The sequence below is a fragment of the Ascidia mentula genome, chromosome 2, assembly GCF_947561715.1.
Source record: "Ascidia mentula chromosome 2, kaAscMent1.1, whole genome shotgun sequence".
In the NCBI taxonomy this organism is placed as follows: domain Eukaryota; kingdom Metazoa; phylum Chordata; class Ascidiacea; order Phlebobranchia; family Ascidiidae; genus Ascidia; species Ascidia mentula.
Window position 1 is genome coordinate 5,342,891 of NC_138567.1, and position 22,884 is coordinate 5,365,774.

Consider the following 22,884-nt stretch of genomic DNA (forward strand, 5'->3'; position numbering starts at 1 on the left):
TATGGCGTCTCCATTTCTTGTTTTCCCTGAAATGTTGAAATAATAAATGAGATGTAATATTAACGAAGAAAACACGTAATTACCGTTTGGTAGCTTAAGAATGATAAAACGATAAAACTGGCCGAACAGTAGAAACCTCTGGTGCTAACATACTGCACGATTTTTAGCGTCTAACTATGTCTTTTCTGTTTATTTTGTTTGTAGAACTGAAGATGCTTTAATAAAAAGCGAAACATGTTTTCTAAAACCAGAAGCGTGGACACAAAGTTGTTCTAGTAACATTTAAAATTGAATTGATGGTTAACTTGTGTCACGTGAAAGAAGTGCTGCTGGTTAGGTAGATTTCATGAAGTAAAAACATTTTATTGCTACAACTGTGGTGTACGTGGCCATATGGCAAGAGATTGTTGTCGACCACGCGGTGGCGATAGGACGTTCAAATCCATACCTTTTAGACCAAGTCAACAACCCACATCGCAGGTGGTGAACATAGCCCAGCAAAGACCGACACTGCCATTCCGGGCCAACACTTCTTACGGCACACACGGTCGCCGCAACGGTAGAGGAGAAGTTTATTCCTTGGACTTGCGTCGCTCCATTGGACTGTCATATGAGGAAATATTTAAAGCCCAACACGACGATCCCGAAATTTCCCCGGCTTTCAGGTGGTTAAACCTTGGCAAGAGGCCACCTTACAGAACTGTTAGGTCTGCCTCGACGACGACCAAGCACCTTTGGGGTCAATTCGGGCGATTAATCGTTCAAAACAACTTGTTGTATCAAAAAAGTGAAATCTTACATCAACCGGGCGCGTGTGTGTACCGTTTTATCACTCCACAAACCACTAGAGAAATGATTATGTCCGTTCTGCACGACGCACCACTTGACGGTGGCCATCTCGGGATGGCAAAAACCTGTTCGAAGATCGAAGAAAGACACTTCTGGCCCGGCTGGAGGCCCGACGTGGAGGCTTATGTCCGTTCCTGTCGCCACTGCCAAAGAAGTAAGAAGTTTACAGCAAGGCCCCGTGCTCCGTTGGTTCCTTCCGGGGAGATGCAACCAATGGAGCGGGTCGAGGTGGACATAATGGGGCCACTCCCGGCGGCCTCCAGTGGTAATCAATACGTATTGGTTGCATGCGACATATTCACTAAATACGTGCGCGCATGGCCACTCAGGACGCAAAGGGCAGAAGACGTAGCCGGGACAATGTTTCATCGTTGGTTTACGGTACACGGCGTCCCGGACGTAATCCATTCCGATCAAGGTGCAAACTTTGAATCTATTTTATTTAAAGAGCTAGCACGGTTGATGGGCTGCCAAAAGACCCGGACGACCGCGTATCATCCGCAAGGAAACGGTGCGTGCGAACGCAACAACCGAACAATACTCTCCATGATACGGAATTACGTGCAGCGCGATGAACGGTGCTGGGATGAGGCGCTGTCGGCGGTGGTCGCCGCCTATAATGCGATTGTCCATGAAAGTACAGGTGTGTCACCACATTATTTGTTAAATGGCCACGCTCTACGACTCCCAGCAGATTTATTCGGTGCTCCCGCCCAGCGCGATCCATTCCCGGCACCACTGGAAGGTCTACGCGCTAGGTGAGACGTTGCGGAAACAAAGACGGCGCATGGCGTCGCAGTACGACCGACATAAGAGGGGCAAACCGCTGAATGTGGGTGATTTTGTTCTCTTAACAGACCCCGCGGTGAAGCCAGGGATGGCGAGGAAATTCCACCTTCCGTTCAAAGGCCCGTACAAAGTGGTGGACATCAAGTCAGCCGTGACGTAGGAGATCGAGGACGAAGAAGGACACCGAAAAGTCGTCCATCATAATCGCCTCAAACAAACTCAAGGTGGAGGGGCGGACAAGACGGAGGGACGACCAGCCGTGGAAGAGGAAGTCCGGACATTGCAACCTACGGGAGACCCCACGACACAGGTGGTGACCTGGACCAATATACCGAAAACGAAGAAAATGCGCAGGCACCGAACTCTCGCGATGACAACGGAATTGCCAGTCGCCTTCGCGTAAATCGCCGTCCCACTCAGCGCTATTCCCCATAAGTCTGCACGGGAGTGCCTCGACATAGAGGGGGGAGTGTGTAGCGCAAAAGAATTTGCCCACTTGTTCCGTTTCATTTTCAAGTTGCACGCTTTGTTATATCACGTATTCTTTTACGCCACGTTCTTTTTCACCTTTTGTTATTTCACCTTCCACCTGTTCATTTAAATGTTTTGTGTTGATTTATATTTTTATTTACGAAGTGTCTCGAACGCACCAGTCACCACACGTTGATTTTATATCGCAGCGCTAGCTCCCTTTCTCTCACGTGACACGGTTGGGCCAATGACGGGGGAGACCAAAGATAAACCGGGCTAACACGAGACTCTAAGAAAAGATCGCGAGACAGACCGTTTTTGGCAGATTGTGATTCGTCTGTGGCATTTTTAGAGTTTTTATGAACAAGATTGAATTGAATTGTTTAACCGTTGTGCTGGAACAGGCTTGTAGTTGGCCGTTAATGCAGCGTCCTGAGGACCTTGGAAAGCGTTAATTAAGAAGTGTAACAGGTTTATGATAGTCTATGGGGCATGATGCATTCAATGATTGCAACAGCCTTATCAGCACAGTATATTCTTTAAAGTGTGGAAACTATACATACTGGACCTTATGGTTTGTTTGTTGCGGCACAATTGAAACAGAAAGGCAACATAAGCGATTTTGAACTCCAAAATTAAGTCGAGTTTTACAAAAATATATTTACCAATCACCAAATTAAACACTTCCTGCTTATGTCATTGATTTGAAAGACGACATTCTTCTTTTAACGTCAGATCAGTCGCTGACCCTTTTTAAAAAAAATCTGCTTGTGCTGATATTAATGTCCATGTTCAAACAACAAGATATACATACAAATTGACAGATGGTTTCGGTGACGCAATTTCTTGACAACGGCAAAATATATGCATTTTGACCCCAAGTGAAAACGTATTACTAGCAAATGTCGTGTCGTTTTGAGGATTTAAAGATCTGAAATTTCTCACTGAATGTTCTGGCAAGTAAAATACCCTGCTCTATCCCCCTATACGCACTTCCGTTGGTTGGTTAGCACGACAGGTTTGTATAGCAATAAACATAATGACGTGATTCAGTGAACTTTGCCCTCTGATTTCTGCTGCTTTGTTGCAACAGTGTCGGAACTATACACGTACTTGTCGTTGTGGTGCTTGATCTATTTGAAAACAAACTTTTTACAAACGAGTATTAAAACAATCAAGCGTCAAATTAAACATTATCCACTTATGTCTTTTGTTAGTAAAGCAAGAGTGCTTTCACAACAAGTTAATATAAAGCTGTTTTGTTGCATCAAAGTAGCATTACGACTGTCCAGTATAGATTGTCAACCATTTATCTCTTCAACTCATCAGAAATGTATGAGTTGGTGGCTTTTTCATTAAAATTGTTTTGCATTGAGTTTTTGAACCAGTTTTTAATCTTCGACATTTAAAGCCGATATTTTTTGTGTTATGCACTTCCCTAAACAAATTGATACTGCCAAAATGTCCTTTATTAAAAAACATGACCAATGCAACATACTAGCAATACACCAAGGGATATTGCTGAAGTGCCCGGATGTTTGTTACGGCATCATCATTCCCTTGAAGAAATGAAATTATTGTGTTGGTTGTATCCAATATCATGTTACGAAGTCATAAAATTAATAGGTAACATTAAAAATACCGCTATACCTTTGTTAGTAGTTGGTTGTGTTGTATTAATGGCAGATGTAACAGAAAAAGCAAAGTTTCCGAAGCATCTATGTTCTTCATATTCCACTTTCAAATCCATGCTCCTTGAATTAGTTTTCATGACCGGTGGCCAGTCATTACTTACAGTTGGGGTTGGATTGTTTCTACAACCGGTGCGAAATGGAATGCTGGGCTTGCAAGATTTTTCATTGCCCGAGTTTACGTACGATCTACACCGACACCAGGGTTTGTTGTAATATCTTTCATTGGACAAATTGTGATCCTCGAATGAATCGCCTTCAGAAAATCATAACTTTGACACTGCTTGTTAAATAAACCACAAACATCTACCATTCGGCAGTGTTCCAGTTCCATGGCCTCCCGTCGTGCTGTAGTAATTTTCAAACCTTACAATTATTACGTCAGTTGGTCTAGTTTCCCTGCCAAATATCCATGTGCATTTTTCATATTCATAGGTGGGAGAATAATGAGCTATTCCACCCCCTGATGCTGCTGGCAAGCCTCTGGAATCCTTCATAGTCAACTGCCAAAGTCAACAGTAAAATTGAAGTTTGCTTTTCGCTTAACCTTGCATCGCAATAGTTTTTATCAACCACGAAGCGTAAGTCGATTGTTTTTTGTGTCACACAATAACGAAGAATAAACTCCAATGAAAATAAAGTTATTAATTGTTTTTGATAAGAAGCCATACAAAGTGTATCGCACACTCTTTGCATCGCACTTACCCATTAAAGTTTCGCTCACTTAAATAGCAAAATATGCTTAACTACAGTATACTGTAGGGTACCCTGCAGTTCGATGTTGACCGAAAGGTACCACGAAGTGGAGACTAGTGTGCATGCTAGTGTAAAAGCTAGCACAGTGCCACTTAACAGCTGCACTGATGAGACCTTACAGGTCGAAACAGTGCGTGCACCTACCCTGTCTGCAGCTTTGCAATAATATGGCTTTTTTTGCATATATGCTTAACTACGTTTGTCCATTACACCTTCACATGTTTGCAGTTTACAACATGCGTGTAGTACACACTTGATTTGCACGGTAGCACCAAAAGTTTAAAATTTCGCATCGCTTGATGAGAATTTTCCAAACTGTCTGCCGAAAGTTTAAGAATTGTATACATTAAAAAAAACTTTGATTTCGTTTGTGCAAAATTAATATTGGTGTTGATTGTGATGATATAATATCGCACTGGTGCTGATCGTCTGCCACTCATTCGTGCGTATTTTTGGATATCTGACAATAAAAGACAGATACGGTGGCATTAATAAACATAACTGTACATACTTCAATCAATAGACCACCTGACTTTTTTGTGTAGCGCGTTGTCACTTGCCTCCTACACTGGTTGTGTGACGAGTGAAACTGTTGTGCGCGCGCAAACGTGACATGGCGTGTGCGGATGTCACAGCAGCTATGTAGCAAGCTCAAAGGCGTGTTTGAGCCACAAGCAGGTATTTACACAAAATGTTTCCTCCTCACTCTCCAATAACACTCAGTTTGGCAAAAGTATTGGCAAAAGTTTGCATATATTTACATGGTACGCACGTAAATGATGGAAGATACTTTTACACCGGGTCACAAAGTTTTTTCTAAACTTGATCCACGTATAAGCCCATGTAACAAAGAAATCTGTGCAAATATTAACGATACAATTCCGTGTAATATTTCAACTCAAATTTATAAACAAAAATAACAGGTGGTGGCCCTGTTCACGCCTAATCATAAAAATTCACAAAGATTTGTGTTCTACACATACTTATATGTGGATTAAGTTAGAAAAAAGCTTTGTGACCCGGTGTAGTAGCATTTTCCGTAAATGATAGTAGCTGATATGCTTCTACAAACCTACTTGACAACAAATTTTGTCACGCGTACGTTTAGTGCCAATGACCAGAGAGTATAATGCTACTATCTGGACAAAAGCTTTTATAACAAAGAACAGTTACGTGATAGATGGCAAATATACAAGACATTATCCCAAAGTCGTTTACGTTGCGATTCCTGGAACTTGTAGGCCTATATGTTGTCCCAACCAACTGTTGTTTGTAAGAGCAGTACAAATAGGAAGTGTAGGCCATGCTCAACAACGCAAAACTTTAAAAACAGCAATACAGAATCTTTGTTAATTAGTTTTTGAATAATGTTGACGTGGAAGATTCAATGAATGTTGTTTGTTTGTATTTATATCCAAAACACTGCCGTCTTCTACAGCGAGTAATTCGCTTATGATGTATGATATATCTCGTTGTAAACAGTCTGTTTGGTTTCATTTCCAGAGCCGTAGATTTCATTGTTAACCATTCCTCTTCCGGACCCACCGACGATGTGTGAGTTGGTATTGCCATTTTCCTCCGCTGAGTTGATGTAACTGTTTTTATTCCTTAAACTTTAAGTAATGATAAATGATGCTGTGTATTTCCTTTAAACGATGTGATTCTACCAACTGGTTCAAAGATCTCACCTTAATTTAAAAGCAAGAATTCCGATTCCGATAAGTGCAATTATTAGCAATACACCAAGTGATAATGCTGCGGTAAACGAATCGCTGAAGCTTTGCCACATATTTTTATAATCTGGATCTTGGTTCAATAATGTTGTTGTATTGGTTGTAGCCAATGTCACGTTGTTGACGATGGATGTTTGTCTGTTTTGATACTGAAATTCTGTAAAAAATGTAGTTACATTATTAATTTTGGAAGTGGTCAATCTTGAAAATTATCGCAATACCTTTTGCTGTAGTAACGATTGGCTGTGTTGTTTTTATAGCAGTTGTTATAGAAAAAACGTGGTTTTCGGGGCATTGGGATATTTGGTATTTTAGCCTGATACGAAAGTTCCCAGCAATGGTTTTCATCACCGGTGGCCATTGATTACTTATAGTTGTGTTTGGATTATTCCTGCAAGAGGTGGGAAGTGGAATATCGGGTTTGCAGGTTTTTTCACTCCCTGAGTTACTTTTTACGTACAATCCACACCAAGGTTGGGTGGAAGAGCTGTATCTGTACAAATTCTGATCCCCGGGTGCACCACCTTGTGGAAAAAATTTATGTTGGCACTACCCTTAAAAAACTACAGACAATTACCGTTTGGCAAAGTTACTTTTGATTCACCACCATCCCATCTGTAGTACCGCAAAAAGGTAATCTTAACAATTGCGTTAGATTCGATATTTTCCTGGCCAAGTATCCATGTACATTTTTCTTGTTCATACGCGTAGTAATCTTTTGAACCTCCGTTGTTGACGACATCACCCGGACATCCATCACAAACTTCCAGAATAAAAAGTAAACCTAAAAAACGAGATTTTTTAATTGAACAGCGTACATGCTGGTACAAGCAACAATACTGCTCACCACAGAAAATTGTAAAGGTGTGCTTAGCTTTATTTTGCATCATAACAGTTTTATTTAATCAAAAGAGAAGCACCAAGGGCATATTCCCTGTCTATTTTTGACGCATAATACTAAACAGAAAATCTAATGAAAATAAAACACATTTCTACTTGAATGGCCTGCAGTCCATGTGTGTGGTGAACTGCAAGTCAGGTTGTTTTACGCAGTCTTACAATCAATTTAGGACTGCGCATTCATGCAGTGTCGGCATAGGTAATGTATAACTTTCACAAATTTAGCATGTTACTCCAACCACCAAATAACTTCACTATTAGTCCTTACAGTACCGGGGCGTTTGTTTTGAAATATTTGCTGACAGCACAGCAGTTACAATTGCATAGCCCCTAAGCTTCGCTATACATATATACAACATATCCCACCGGAGTATCGTGAGGGTTATTACCACACGACAAGAATTGAGAAGAAAAAGAGAAAACTCGCCTCAAAGCACGAGAAAGCTGTTCGTTTCTGTACTGCAAATACACTTCCTAACTGACGCAAATATGTTAAAACATTACATCAAGTGCACTATCTTTGTCAGTTTACTTAACAGTTATATGTGTTCGATCACACATAAATACAAGCACCATAACGAACTACAAAGAGATGAGCCTGAGTAAGCTGTTTATAGACCTATCTAAACATTTCTAACACTGGTATGTTCGTCATCAGTGGGCCAGTGACGCAAAGGTTCTTTGAATGATTCACCACGCTGAAGTCCAACACTTCCTTCTGTAGAAGGTACTTCCGTCACCTCTCACTACACACAGTGAGGCGTTTATTTACTATGCTTGTGTATACACACTTTGCAGATGGATAGAGTTATAGAACAAATATTTACTGGGGCAAAAGATTAAGTGCAAAATTCCCCCATACAAAAGCGTTTTATCAAAAAACTGAGACTGTTTCAAACATATTACAAAACGCTTTTGTTAAGCAAACAAATTGTGTGAATTATGCATTTGAAGACGGTGCGTCGTTTGGTTTGGAAAACAATGTACTAACAAAGACAACACTGAAGATAGACCTGTAGTTTATTTATCTTCTGTTGAATGGTCGCCTACCTGTTATGCCGACACCAACGCGTGTACGCATTTCACACGATATTAGAGCTATAGTTTATGATGCGCCACTAAACATACAAGCGTGTTGCATTAAATCATGTAAGTCTTGTAATTCTTGTAATTGGCACCAAAGGAGGAAAATGTCATTGTATATGCACTAATTGTATGTCGTTGTACAAATTTTGAGGTATTTCATTTGCGAAAGATCCACAAATAATACCACACGATACCACAGAGAACCAATCAATCCTTTGGCGTTTTGTGGACATGTTGCTCCCGTTGTGCTCCATAAAATAACTGCAATAACAGTTGTATTGTTAATAAAATTTCAATGTTTTGCTTTAACATTGAGCTTCTCTACCGAAGGTAATAAGTTGTTGTTGTGACATCATTGGTCAAATAATTCGTAAAAACAGCATCTAAGAATGTACAAAAATCTACCAACAAAATAAACTATGATTTCTACAATGCAACAGGTTTCCATCCAAAAAATGTTTGTCCTGCGATGCAGTTATGTTGCTTTCAATACGATTGATAAACTGACATATGCGAAGTGCAATATACCTATTTTTATACTTTTACACTCTTCAGCACAACTGTTTTTCGAACACACAAAAGCTTTAGGTTTACAGCAATACATCGGCGCAGTTTTGTTTATCCATTGTCATCCACCCATACTGTATTGTTTGGTCCCAATGTATTTACTACGTCCACTAACTCAAGCAAAGTTTAACCATTCTGTCTGCAACAATTTCCGTCCCTATAGCTGCTTTTTGACCTATCGTGAGTACAGGACATCTTAGGTTGACATATACTGGGCATCCTTCACAAACTCCCAGATAAAAAGTAAACCTGGGAAATATTTTGCTTTATCGTGCATCGCACTCGTATTTATCAAACACAGCACTTTAAAAGAAGTCTCATAAATTTTGTCACACTACAGAAATGACCTGATGAATATGAAACCTTTCATTTGCCTTTCATTCATAAAGCTATCACCCATAATATGTTCTAAGAGCACAATAAACAATACCCTTAGTCAAATCTATGGTATAAAATAAATTAACAATGAAAGACGCCAACGTAGCACATGACTAACGCTTGCTATAGCTTCAACGAAATGTAATCGGTGAAAACTTTTGTACAGTGTCGCTGCCCACAAGGAAGCCATACAGCGGGTAGTTTCGAACGCGTTGGCTCTTTAGAAAGTTATTGAAATGTCAATCAAGTAAAGTAAGACGTTAACTTCAAGAAAGCTGGTCGACATACAGTAATGTGATTCCACAAATGAATTCTCCCATCATGTTGAGCCTGGCCCAGATAAATTAAAAATAATAAAAATCGCAGCAATAACAACATAATTTATTGGGAATGAGCAATGATGCTTTATCATATCATATCGAGGGTCGAGCAACCCTTGTTGGGCATGGAATTGTGTTTAAACATAAAGAGACAACAACGACATTTCAGCTCATATGGTAAAGCTCATTGTAGACAGTTTGTTTGGTTTGACCCGAGTCATAGATTTGGTTTTCAACCATTTCTCTTTCCTGATCAGCCAAGGCATAAGGATTTTCGTGGTTAGCGTTGGTTCCCGTTGTTCGGTCGTGGGTTTCAGGCAGCTGTTCATTGCCTGGCAGATTTTTCTTTTTTGATCTACAAAACATTTGTTTACCGTTGGTCCTCGCATGATTGGTAAAATTGCAACGTTTATTTCGATATTTCGTCGTTTGAATTGGATTGTTGATTTAAACTTTGCAAACCTCTAACCTCGTTCTTATCAGCAACACAGCAATAATAATGATTGCCACAACCAACAATGAGCCGAGAGTTATTGCTGCAATCATTGCTGCTTTTCCATCATTAATCTGAATGGCATCATTATGGGGGTTTGTATTTGCAGCGGTTGATGTGCCTGAATCGACTGTTCCGTTTGCAGGTAGAAGTTTGGATGATGAATTTGTAGAAAAGTTAGTCATGGTACTTTGGTGCCCTCTTGTGGTTGTTTGTTCTGGATTAAAATGTTTTGACATAAATTGTACCATTTATTCTTGATTGATTATTGATCAACCATATGACTTGCCTGTTGATACCGCTTCGGTCTTCGTTGTTATCGGTTGGACAGGGTTGTCTTTGCAGCACGAAAAAACTGCGTATGATAGAGCCGTGTATGTGTTTCTCATTTGAGAAGTCATGATTGGTGGCCAAGTCTTGCTTTGTACAGTAACGACTTTCTTGTTGCGACAAGCATCCAACATCGAAATTCCTGTTGCACAAGTTGTTTCGTTTCCCATGTTCCGTTTAACGTACAAACCACACCAGGGGTTTGGTTTTGTGCTTGAATACTTTATGTCTTGGTATTTAATTTCTTTGTCTAAAAATGTGTGTTTGGTGTTGATGTTGGGAATAAAAACATGTAAATTAACTTCGATTTACCGTCTGGCAATTTAACGTTTGTTGAGCCTCCTAGGCCGTTATTAAATTTGTAATGTAGGTTAAACGTAATTGCCACTATTGCTTCATTTTTAATGTCTTTTGCACCAAGCATCCACACGCAAATTTCCGAACGTTCTTTTGGTGCTTGGTACCACAGAGAACCAAACAATGCTGTGGTGTTTTGTGGACATCTTGCTCCCGTTGTACTCCATAAAATAACTGCAATAACAATTGTATTGTTACAAAACTGTAGTATTTTGCTTTGACATTGAACTTTTTTACCGAAAGTAATAAGTTGTTGTTGTGACATCATTACTCAAATAATTCGTCTTTCCCCAATCCTAGCAGGAAAAATCATCCAAAAATTTATAAAAATCTATCAACAAAATAAACCATGATTTCTATAATGCAACAGGTTTCATCCAAAAATGTTGGTCCTACGATGTAGTAATATTGTTTGCCATCTAATTTATAAACTGACAAATACGAAGTGCAATATACTTATTTTTACACCTCTGGCGGTGCAGAATTGTTTATCCATTCTCACGCACCCAAAATTGGTTTGGCCCCAATGTCTTTACTACTTCCGCTAACTCCAGCAAAGTTCAACCCTTCTTTCTACAACGATTTCCGAGACTATGGCTGTTTTTTGACCTATCGTGAGTTCAGGGCACCCAACGTCACCTTCGTGGTATGACTAATCTGTGTCTGTTGCCATATCATTGCCTTGAACAAATACATTTATATAGCGATATCGACTCAATGCCAACAATAGCTTTATAGAGTCTTATATGGACGATTGGAATCAAAACTGAGCATAATATTCAGCAACTACTTAATTTGGTTAAATTTTGTTCCTGTTAGGTGCTTTGACACAATACAAGTTTAACATTCTACCAACATTGCGCAGGTAGAGATTTTACCTGTACCAATGATCTGAAAACATTCTAAATACGAGGCTTTTACAACACTATAATATATCAGTTAACTAGAAACACCTAACGACCACCTTCCTCAACCGTTTTGTGGTATTATGAAACGAAGCACAAGCATGCGATGCCCTAATGTAGGCACAGAAAATGTAGTACTTAGTGACTGTGGACAAATTTATACCTGGCGAGAATAACGGTTAACATTTAAAGTTGTTTTTCTTCAACACAAAACAATGCCGTTTAAAGCGAAAAGATATGCTTAATGCCCCATAGTTAGCATAAACAAAATACATACTTTCTACATCATGTGTTCTTAAAAATGGCCCCACCTCATTCAGATGCATGCAAACAAACTTGATTAAATTTCTCCGCAGAGAAAATAACTGTACTGTTCCTAGACTTATCCCAACGTTTCGGACATTTTAATGCAAATCTTCAGTTGATTACGCTCATACTATATCAATGATTCAATTTGCAGAATGGCAGCCGTTGGTAAAAAAAACTCAAACTCTTCCACCAACCCTCTCTTACTGAACCCGTGAAGACCATTAGTCTTGTCACTTTGTGTTGCTTGCGCTTATACTCACAGCATATGCTAATAACGTGGTACTAAACTGGTCATAGAATATTTGCATATGTAAATAGCAGTAAAATTTTCGGTAATAAAACACCACCCCTATATACAATGCTTTTTGTCACCAACCACTCACAATGGATTATTTCGATTTGCTGAAGGTCTCATCCAAACGAAAATAAATGTAGAATCTATAAATAACAAATGACATTTTGTTTGCTCTGGACAATAAAAAAACGAAAAATCATAGCTGTCCAACTGACCCAAAAAAACTATAGGCATGTCGTGTTGTTTGTGTTGCTATTGATTGGAACCTGTCTTGTCTACTTCCACGCGCGCACGCATTTCACACGAGAGGTAGATCACGCGCCACTAGATAGAGAAATCGTATATGGTACCAAATAATAACTCTATTTCATCTTTCCCTGGTGAATGGTACTCTCTATCAGCTAAATGTAATGTTTGAATTCGACCGAATGCAAAAGACTTTATAATCGTCCATACTCTCTAAGTTTTTACCTATTAGTTATCAATGAAAGCCCGAATCTATATTTCGGAATAGTTCATTGCAACGAAATGCGAAAAAGCCCCCCAGCAGTATTATTTGACCGTGTTCTCCGTATTGTGCGTCTAAATCCACATTTTCTATCACATATATCACAAGATGCATTTTATTGTAAGGCAATCACAGTTCATGACTGAGGCTAAACACACATGACACAGATTTTCGAAGCATCCATGTTTTTTCAATCCATGTAAATCAAACATGCGTAATAAATACACGAAAGGCAAGCACGACAATGGTTTCGCAAGGACAAAAAACTCACCGCCAAGTTTGTTTTGTTAATAAGACGTTCGTTTCCGTCTGCAACTAATAACATTTCGTCACCTATAAGTAATATTTTAACACTTTAAAGAAATAAAAATACATGAATCGTAATTACATCCCTGAGTGTAGACAGTCACGTGTTTAAATATAGATGTCTTATCAGCAGAGAATCATAAATAACAAGTTGACAATAAAAAAGCGCTTGGTTCCTGGCATATGGAAAGCACATCCTTAAGCAAAGCACGACATTTCAGCTCATATGGTAAAGCTCATTGTTGACGGTTTGTTTGGTTTGACCCGAGTGATAGATTTGGTTGTCAACCATTTCTCTTTCGTGTTCAGCCAAGGCGAGGTTACCGCTCAATCCTCTATTATGGTTGTGGGTTTTATGAAGGTGTTCCTCGCCATCTGGTGATTTTTCCTTCATTGATCTACAACACATACCACGTTTTTTTTTGTCGACTTCTTAACACCACAGCAAATCAGTGTATTAGATGCATGCCACTATATTTCATACTTTGTGCAACCTCTAGTTTAACCTATAGTTTCTAAATTTGTATGGGTCCGTGGACTACATGGTCAATATAGTAAACTCTGTGGATCCCCATCTCCTGCAAAAGTTTTGACAACCTTTTTGGTGATCTACGTATGCAAAAAGACCTTCTTCACTTAAAATAACACTGATTGAAAAAGTCCTGTGTGCCCCAGCGATATATGGGTACTTTAAGGTACAGTAACCCGCGGTTAAGAAGCCCTGTACAAACCCCTTTCTTGCAATTGCTTGTATTGTTGTTACACAAAAGATATATTGCAAACTTCTAACCTGTTTCTCATCAGTAACACAGCAATAATAATGATTGTCATAACTAGTAGTAAACCGAGAGTTATTGCTGCAATCATGGAGTCGTTCTCTCTTTCTTTTCCCTTAATGAGTGATTTGTTGCTCTGTGTTTTTACGACAGTTGTTGTGTGGGATACGTTTGCAGGAATAGCCGGAACGTTTGTTCGCTCTGAAACAAATTGGTTCAAATATTATGAGTTAAGTTATTTATTAACGAATCGTTTGGTTCGTTTTAAGGTTTCTCGAATTAATTTGATTTGTAAGGAAATAATTTGTATTCACTGAGCTACTTGCCTGTTGGTATCACAGCGTTCATTGTTGTTGTTGGTTGTATAAGGTGCCCAGTGCATGGAATAACTGCATACGTTAGATCTGTTTGTGTGTTTTTCATGTGAGAGGTCATGCGAGGTGGCCATGTTTCGCTTACCACCGAGACATGCTGGTTGCGACAAGCGTCTTTAACTGTAATTCCTGGTGCGCAAGTTGTTTCGTTTCCCAAGTTTTGTTTAATGTACAAACCACACCAGGGGTTCGGTTCGCTGGGAGTAGGACTTGTTATGGCATCTCCATTTATTGTTCTCCCTGAAATGTTGAAATAATAAATGAGATGTAATATTGAAGAAAGGAAACACGCAATTACCGTTTGGTAGCGTAACGACTGCTGAAGCTTCCTTCCCGTTATTGATGTTATAATGTCTTGAGAATTTAATAGCTACCATTACGTCGCTTTTAATGTCTTTTGCTCCGAGCACCCACACACAAGTTTGTAAGCTATATTTCAGTTCCCAATACCGTATGTAGCCAAACAACCCTGTGGCGTTTCGTGGACATTTTGCTTCCGTTGAGCTCCAGAAAAAAATAACTGCAAAATCGATTGTATTGTTATATATCTGCAGCGTTGTAACAAAGTTATTTTTTTCCTACCGAAAGTAATAAGCCAAATTTGTGCAAACATCAGCCAACTGTTTGAATTGCTTAAAACCTAAACATCGAACAATTTACCTTTATACACAAGAAAAGGAAAGAAAATTTTAACACGCCATGATTTCAACGACAGCAATACAACAGAATTCTGAAGAAAAAAATAACTTTATGGTAAATTGACATTCTTTGCAGCCAACACAATTCTATGTAGGGTTGAACGGTAAAGACTAAGTTACTTATCTATAAGTTGATTAGGCTCTCTACTAGATATCAATCACAAATGTATTTAAGCAGGAAAAAGTATGGGTCTAACACAGCATGAATAACATAACTACCATACTACAAAGGTTTCTAACTTTATCATACACATGTGTCCACTATTACACCTGGCATACGCAACCCAAAACTTCAACTGCCAAACGGGTTTGACTTTGCTAAGATATCAACAGAGCACAAAACAAGGCATTTAACTCTATGTACTGCGTAGACTCATAATAACATCGTGAAACACAGTTAACCAGGCACATCAGGACAATTCCTTTCTGCTACTGTAAACTTTGCTTTGGCAGATACACTGGCAAAAAAGTTCTAAAAACGGTGTATGTCGGGAAGAGTTGACCTTCTATATTAAATCTCCTTGTTGTTGCAACCAAATTACCCTACGCTGTCTTCCTCTGCGTACTTCCGTTGAATGATTTCTCCTAGCTCAGCAGGTTTATGATAGTCTATAGGGCATACGATCTATTCAATGATTGATACGGTTTTTATGCTTGTACAAAAAGCTGCAGCCTTAGTAGCACGTTTTTTTCACAGTATAGTCTTTGAAGTGTGGAAACTATACATACTGGTCCTTATGGTTTGTTTGTTGCGGTATAATTGAAACAGAAACGCAGAAACATAAGCGATTTTGAACTCCAAAATTAAATCAAGTTTTGCAAAAATACATTTATCAATCACCAAATTAAACAGTCCCTGCTTATGTCATTTATTTGAAAGACGACATACTCCTTTTAACGTCAGACCAGTCGCTGACCCTTTTTTTAAAAAAATCTGCTTGCGCTGATATTAATGTCCATGTTCAAACAACAAGATATACATACAAATTGACACATGGTTTCGGTGACGCAATTTCTTGAAAATGGCAAAATATATGCATTTTGACCCCAAGTGAAAACGTATTACTAGCGAATGTCGTGTCGTATTGAGGATTTAAAGATCTGAAATTTCGCACTGAATGTTCTTGCAAGTAAAATACCCTGCTCTATCCCCCTATACGCACTTCCGTTGGTTGGTTAGCACGACAGGTTTGTAGCAATGAACACAGTGACGTGATTCAGTGAACTTTGCTCTCTGATTCCTGCTGCTTTGTTGCTACAGTGTCGAAACTATATTGAACTTTGAACTTTTTTCAAACGAGTATTAAAACAATCAAGCATCAAATTAAACATGATCCACTTATGTCTTTTGTTAGTAAAGCAAGAATGCTTTCACTACAAGTTAATATAAAGCTGTTTTGTTGCATCAAAGTAGCATTACGACTGTCCAGTATAGATTGTCAACCATTTCTCTCTTCAACTCATCAGAAATGTAGGGGTTGGTGGCTTTTTCATTAAAATTGTTTTGCATTGAGTTTTTGAACCAGTTTTTGATCTTTGACCTTTAAAGCCGACATTTTTTGTGTTATGCACTTCCCTAAACAAATTGATGCTGCCAAAATGTCCTACCTTTATTAAAAAACAATCATGACCAATGCAACTACTAGCAATACACCAAGGGATATTGCTGCAGCGCCGGATGGTTGTTACGGCATCATCATTCCCTTGAAGAAATGAAATTATTGTTTTGGTTGTATCCAATATCATGTTACGAAGTCATAAAATTAATAGTTAACCTTTAAAAATACCGCAATACCTTTGCTAGTAGTTGGTTGTGTTGTATTAATGGCAGATGTAACAGGAAAAGCAAAGTTTCCGAAGCATCTATGTTCTTCATATTCCACTTTCAAATCCATGCTCCTTAAATTAGTTTTCATGACCGGTGGCTAGTCATTACTTACAGTTGGGGTTGGATTGTTTCTACAACCGGTGCGAAATGAAATGCTGGGCCTGCGAGATTTTTCATTGCCCGAGTTTACGTACGATCTACACCGACACCAGGGTTTGTTATAATATCTTTCATTGTACAAATTGTGATCCTCGAATGAATCGCCTTCAGAAAATCATAACTTTGACACTGCTTGTTAAATAAACCGCAAACATCTACCATTCGGCAGTGTTCCAGTTCCATGGCCTCCCGTCGTGCTGTAGTAAATTTCAAACCTTACGATTATTACGTCAGTTGGTCTAGTTTCCCTGTCAAATGTCCATGTGCATTTTTCATATTCATAGGTGGGAGAATAATGAGCTATTCCACCCCTGATGCTGCTGGCAAGCCTCTGGCATGCTTTATTGTCAACTGCCAAAGTCAACAGTAAAACTGCGAAACGTCTTCTGGGTTAATAATGGTACATACGTATCGCTACAAGATGCTAATATCCATTACCACAAAGAGCAATGAAGTTGCTTTTCGCTTAACCTTGCATCGCAATAGTTTTTATCAACCACGAAGCGTAAGTCGATTGTTTTTTGTGTCACACAATAACGAAGAATAAACTCTTATGAAAATAAAGTTATTAATTGTTTTTGATAACAAGCTATACAAACTGTATCGCACACTCCTTGCATCGCACTTACCCGATAAAGTTTCGCTTACTTAAATTGCAAAATATGCTTAAGTACAGTATAGGGTACCCTGCAGTTCGATGTTGACCGAAAGGTACCACAAAGTGGAGATTAGTGTGCCTGCTAGTGTAAAAGCTAGCACAGTGCCACTCAACAGCTGCACTGATGAGACCTTACAGGTCGAAATAGTGCGTGCACCCACCCTGTCTGCAGCTTTTCAATAAACGAGTATTACAAGCAACGACAAGTAGTTGTATTTCACGAGAGGATATTCGTATCATGGTATTTTGTGTCACTAAAATAATAACAACGTAAATATTCCGAATTTTACAATAAATTGGCATTGTACCTATGAGTTATGGTATATATCGTTGTAAACAGTCTGTTTGGTTTCATTTCCAGAGTTGTAGATTTCATTGTCAATTATTTCTCTTCCGGACGCACTGACGATGTGTGAGTTGGTATTGCCATTTTCCTCCGTTGCGTTGATGCAGCTGTGTTTATTCCTTGAGTATGGTGAATGATTCTGTGTACTTTCCTTCAAACGAAGTGATTCTACCAACTGGTTCAAATATCTCACCTTAATTTGAAAGCAAGAATTCCGATTCCGCAATTATTAAGATTACACCTGCTGTGGTGAATGTTTTGTTGCTGAAGCTTTGACTTATATTTTTCTCATTTGGATCTTGGTGCAACAACGTTACTGTGTTTGTTGTAGCCAATGTCACGTTGTTGACGATAGACGTTGGACTGTTAATAATAAATATATAAGTACATCATTACAGCATCAATTTTGGAAGTGGTCAATCTTCAAAATGATCGTAATATAACCTTTGGTTGTTGTAACGATGCGTTGCGTTGTTTTAATAGGAGTTGTTATAGAAATAACTTGGTTTCCGGAGCATTGAGATATTTCGTATTGCAGCGCAATATAGGTGTTCTTAGCTATGGTTTTCATAACCGGTGGCCAGTCATTACTTATAGTTGTGGTTGGATTATTTCTATAAGATGTGGGAAGTGGAATATCGGGTTTGCAGGTTTTTTCACTTCCTGAGTTCTTTTTTACGTACAATCCACACCAATATCCGTCGTTGTACAAATTTTGATCCTCGAGTGCATCGCCTTGTAAAAAAGATTTTATTTTGGCACTGTCTTGAAAAAAACTACAGACATTTACCGTTTGGTAAAGTTCTGTTTGATTGACCACCTCGCAAGCTGTGGTACCGCAGAAAGGTAATCGGAAGAATTACGTCAGTTGCAATATTTTCCTGGCCAAGTATCCATGTACACTTGTCATGATGATACTTGTGGCATTCCATTGAACCATTGTTGTTGACGACATCACCCGGACATCCATCACAAACTCCCCAAATAAAAATTAAACAAGAGAAAATTTTGTTTGTTGGAGCGAGAGAAATACATGCTTATAAATACAGGTCGATACTATCCCTCACCACAAAGAAATAAAATGATGTAGTTCACTGTATCTTGCATCGCACTTTAATGTATTAAACACAGCAATTCAATCAGGTCTAATAAATACTGGACTTTCTGTCGCGATAGAAAATATATCTAATAAAAATTAAAAAAAAACGATACGAGTAACATGCCTTTTATATACAGCTATCATACGATGTCCTTGTTCCGAAAAATATTGTCAAATCTTTTATAAATGTATTTATAATAAACATGACGCTAACGTAGCACACGATTGACGCTTGATTAGGCTGCAAAGTAATGATATCAGTGGAAGGATTTGTTCCGTGTTCCTATTTATAATGCTCACAAGGAAGTGATTCATCGTATAGTTTCGAACATGTGGACTGTTTAGAAAGTTGTTGAAATGTCAATGAAGTAAAGTAAGACGCTTTATTTCAAGAACGCTGATCAACAAACTATGCTGCTATTCTCAAATAAAAAATCACGTGTAGTTATCTGACCGAATAAGCCTTTCAGTCGCGGAAAAATAAATAATAATATGAATCACAGTTAGAGCCACAAAATTGACTGGGAATGAGCAATGATGCTTTATCATACCATATCGCGGGTCGAGCAACCCTTGGTGGCCATAGGACTGTGTTTAAACATAAAGAGACAACAACGACATTTCAGCTCATATGGTAAAGCTCATTGTGGACAGTTTCTTTGGTTTGACCCGAGTCATAGATTTGGTTTTCAACCATTTCTCTTTCCTGATCAGCCAAGATGTAAGGATTTTCATGGTTAACGTTGCTTCCTGTTGTTTGGTTGTGGGTTTCAGGCAGCTGTTCACTGCCTGGTAGATTTTCCTTTTTTAATCTACAAAACACTTTGTTTCTGCGTTGGTCCTCGCATGATTAGTAAAATTGCAACGTTTTATTTTGAGATTTCGTCGTTTTATTTGGTTTGTTGATAAAAGAAACACAAAATTTTCAAACCTCTAACCTCATTCTCATCAGCAACACAGCAATAAAAATGATTGCCACAACCAACAATGAGCCAAGGGTTATTGCTGCAATCATTGATTCTTTTCCATCAATAAACAGAATGGCCTCATTGTGGGGGACTTTATTTGCAGTGGTTAATGTGCCTGAATCGACTGTTCCGTTTGCAGGTTGAAGTTGGGATGATGAATTTGTAACAAAGTTAGTCATGGTACTTTGGCGCCCTTGTGTGGTTGTTTGTTCTGGATTAAATTGTTTGATATAAGTTGTATTATTTATTCTTGATTTATTGTTGATCGACCATATGACTTGCCTGTTGATATAGCGTCGGTCGTCGTTGTTATCGGTTGGACAAGGTTGTCTTTGCAGCACGGAAAAACTGCGTATGGTAGAACTGTGTATGTGTTTTTCATTTGAGAAGTCATGATTGGTGGCCAAGTCTTGCTTTGTACAGTAACTACTTTCTTGTTGCGACAAGCATCCCACACTGGAATTCCTGTTGCACAAGTTGTTTCGTTTCCCATGTTTCGTTTAACGTACAAACCACACCAGGGGTTTGGTTCTGTGCTTGAATATTTTATGTCTTGGTATGTAATTTCATTCTCTAAAAATGTGTATTTAGCGTTGATGTTTGGAATAAAAACATGTGAATTAACTTTGGTTTACCGTCTGGCAACGTAACGGTTGTTGAGCCTCTCCAACCATTATCCTCTTTGTAATGTAGGCTAAACGTAATTGCCACCATTGCATCATTTTTAATGTCTTTTGCACCAAGCATCCACACGCAAGATTCCAACTTTTTTTGTGGGGCACTGTACACCAGGTAACCAAAAAATCCTGTGGCGTTTCGCGGACATGCTGCTCCCGTTGTGCTCCATAAAATAACTGCAATAACAATTGTATTGTTAGTAAAACTACAATGTTCTGCTTTGACATTGAACTTTTCTACCAAAGGTAATTAGTTGTTGTTGTTGTGACATCATTATTCAAATAATTCGTGTTTCCCAAATCCTGGTAAGAAAAAGCAGCTAAGAATTTATAAAAATCTATCAACAAAATAAACCGCGGTTTCAAATCAAAACCAAATCCATTGTAGATTGCGAAAAAAGCAACTGCGCATATGAACAAAATGCAACAGATATAAAATGGCATGGGCACCGATAAAACCATAAAGGTTGTCGAGTCAGGCGCCTATGTAAAGTTGATCTGACGGAGAAAACCCGTCTGCTGTAAAATCGCAGCCAGTCGCACTGTAGGCGGTGATGGGTTGCAACAAGCCGCATATTTCAACTATAATGCAACAGGTTTCCACCCAAAATGTCTGGGTCCTGCGATGCAGTTATGTTGCTTGCAATCCAATTGATAAACTGACATATGCTAAGTGCAATATGCCTAATTTTACACCATTTTTTATACTTTTACTCTGTTCAGTACAACTGTTTTCCGAACACACACCAAAGTTTTAGGTTCACAGCAGGATAGATGGCTGCGTGTCAGCCATCCATAATGTCCTGTTTGGTCCCAATGTATTTACTGCTTCTTCTAACTTAAGCAAAGTTTAACCATTCTCTCTACAACAATTTCCGACCCTATAGCTGCTTTTTGACCTATCGTGAGTACAGGACATCTTGGGTTCACGTGGTAGGCGACGTCAAGTACGTGGTATGACTAATTTGTTTCTGTTTTCATATCCTTGCCTTGAACAAATATAATTATATAGCGACGATGCAGCTTCACGTTCTGTTGCCATGCCGACTCAACGCCAACAAAAGCTTTATAGAGTCTTATATGGACGATTGGAATCAAAACTAAGCGTAATAATCAGAAACTACTTAACTCCTGCTTATATGTTGCAACTTTTTAAGTTCTTTGGCACGATGCAAGTTTAACATTTTACCAACATTGCGCAGGTACAGATTTTACTTGTACCAATGATGTGATCTTAACTGAAAACATTCTAAATACGAGGCTTTTACAACACTATACTACATCAGTTAACTAGAAACACCTAAGGACCAAATTCCTCAACCGTTTTGTGTTATTATGTAACGGAGCACAAGCGTGCTATGCGCTAATGTAGGCACAGAAATGTAGTACTTAGTAACTGTGGACAAATATACACGTGACAAGATAACGGTTATCATTTAAGTTTTTCTCCAACACACCACAATGCTTTTAATGCGAACAGAAATGTTTAATGCCTACAGTTCTCATAAATAACATACACACTTTCTGCATCAAGTATGTTTTTAAAAATGGCTCAATTGCGTCAAATTGGTTTACGCAGTCGTACAATTAATTTAGAACTGAAGTTCATAAAGTGTCGACAAAGGTAATGTATAACAATCACAAATTGAGCATGTTACTCCAACCCACCAATAAACTTCACTATTAGCCCTTACAATTCCTGGGAGATTGTCTTGCTGAAAGCACAGCAGTTACAATTGCACAGTTATGCAACATAGCCTACCAGAGTACCGTAAAGGATTTTACCAAATGAAAACTATTGCCCAGAAATACCACACTAACTCTTAATAAAGTGAAGATTTGCCACGAAGCAAGAGAAAACTCTTCGTTTCTTTGCTGAAAGTACACTTCCTTACTGAAATACGTTAAAACAATGTAACAAGTGCACTATCTTTGTCGGTTTACTTAACAGTTATGAGTGTTCGATCACATATAAATACAAGCACACCATAACGAACTGCAAATAGTTTAGCCTGAGTAAGCTGTTTACAGACATGTCTAAGCATTTCTTAGTAGTTCGTTGTTTTGAGATATTTGCTGATAGCACAGCAGTCACAATTGCACAGCCCCTTAGCTTTGTTTTACATATTTACAATAGTCCAGCGGAGTATCGTGAAGGATATTACCACATGACATGAATTGAGAAGATATACCAGACTAACTGTAAATAAAGTGAAAATTCGCCTCAAAGCACGAGAAAGCTGTTCGTTTCTGTACTG

General features: G+C 38.7%; 2 protein-coding genes and 1 long non-coding RNA gene across 4 annotated transcripts; all 3 read right to left on the reverse strand.

Annotated features, from left to right (window-relative positions):
* Positions 1-5,582: 5,582 nt before the first annotated feature.
* On the reverse strand, positions 5,583-7,261 carry LOC145889789 (uncharacterized). 2 transcript variants are annotated; one of them, XM_082980821.1, is made up of 4 exons: positions 7,137-7,261; positions 6,511-7,073; positions 6,245-6,446; positions 5,583-6,137 (listed from the first exon to the last, which is right to left on the reverse strand). In XM_082980821.1, exons 2-4 carry the CDS (start codon positions 6,635-6,637, stop codon positions 6,077-6,079), a joined length of 390 nt encoding a protein of 129 aa, XP_082836947.1. In that variant the 5' UTR covers positions 6,638-7,073; positions 7,137-7,261; the 3' UTR covers positions 5,583-6,076. The 2 variants fall into 2 exon arrangements, with proteins under 2 accessions (XP_082836947.1, XP_082836946.1); XM_082980820.1 differs by having other exon boundaries at positions 5,583-6,169.
* A 2,125-nt stretch (positions 7,262-9,386) lies between these two features.
* On the reverse strand, positions 9,387-10,114 carry LOC145890394 (uncharacterized). The gene is made up of 2 exons (XR_014399553.1): positions 10,010-10,114; positions 9,387-9,895 (listed from the first exon to the last, which is right to left on the reverse strand). It is a non-coding gene; the product is annotated as an uncharacterized LOC145890394 (long non-coding RNA).
* A 9,152-nt stretch (positions 10,115-19,266) lies between these two features.
* LOC145889778 (uncharacterized) lies at positions 19,267-20,966 on the reverse strand. Its single transcript, XM_082980809.1, has 5 exons — positions 20,868-20,966; positions 20,585-20,803; positions 20,232-20,522; positions 19,920-20,160; positions 19,267-19,793 (listed from the first exon to the last, which is right to left on the reverse strand). The coding sequence occupies exons 1-5, from the start codon at positions 20,899-20,901 to the stop codon at positions 19,604-19,606; spliced, it is 975 nt and encodes a 324-aa protein (XP_082836935.1). The 5' UTR covers positions 20,902-20,966; the 3' UTR covers positions 19,267-19,603.
* Positions 20,967-22,884: the final 1,918 nt, after the last annotated feature.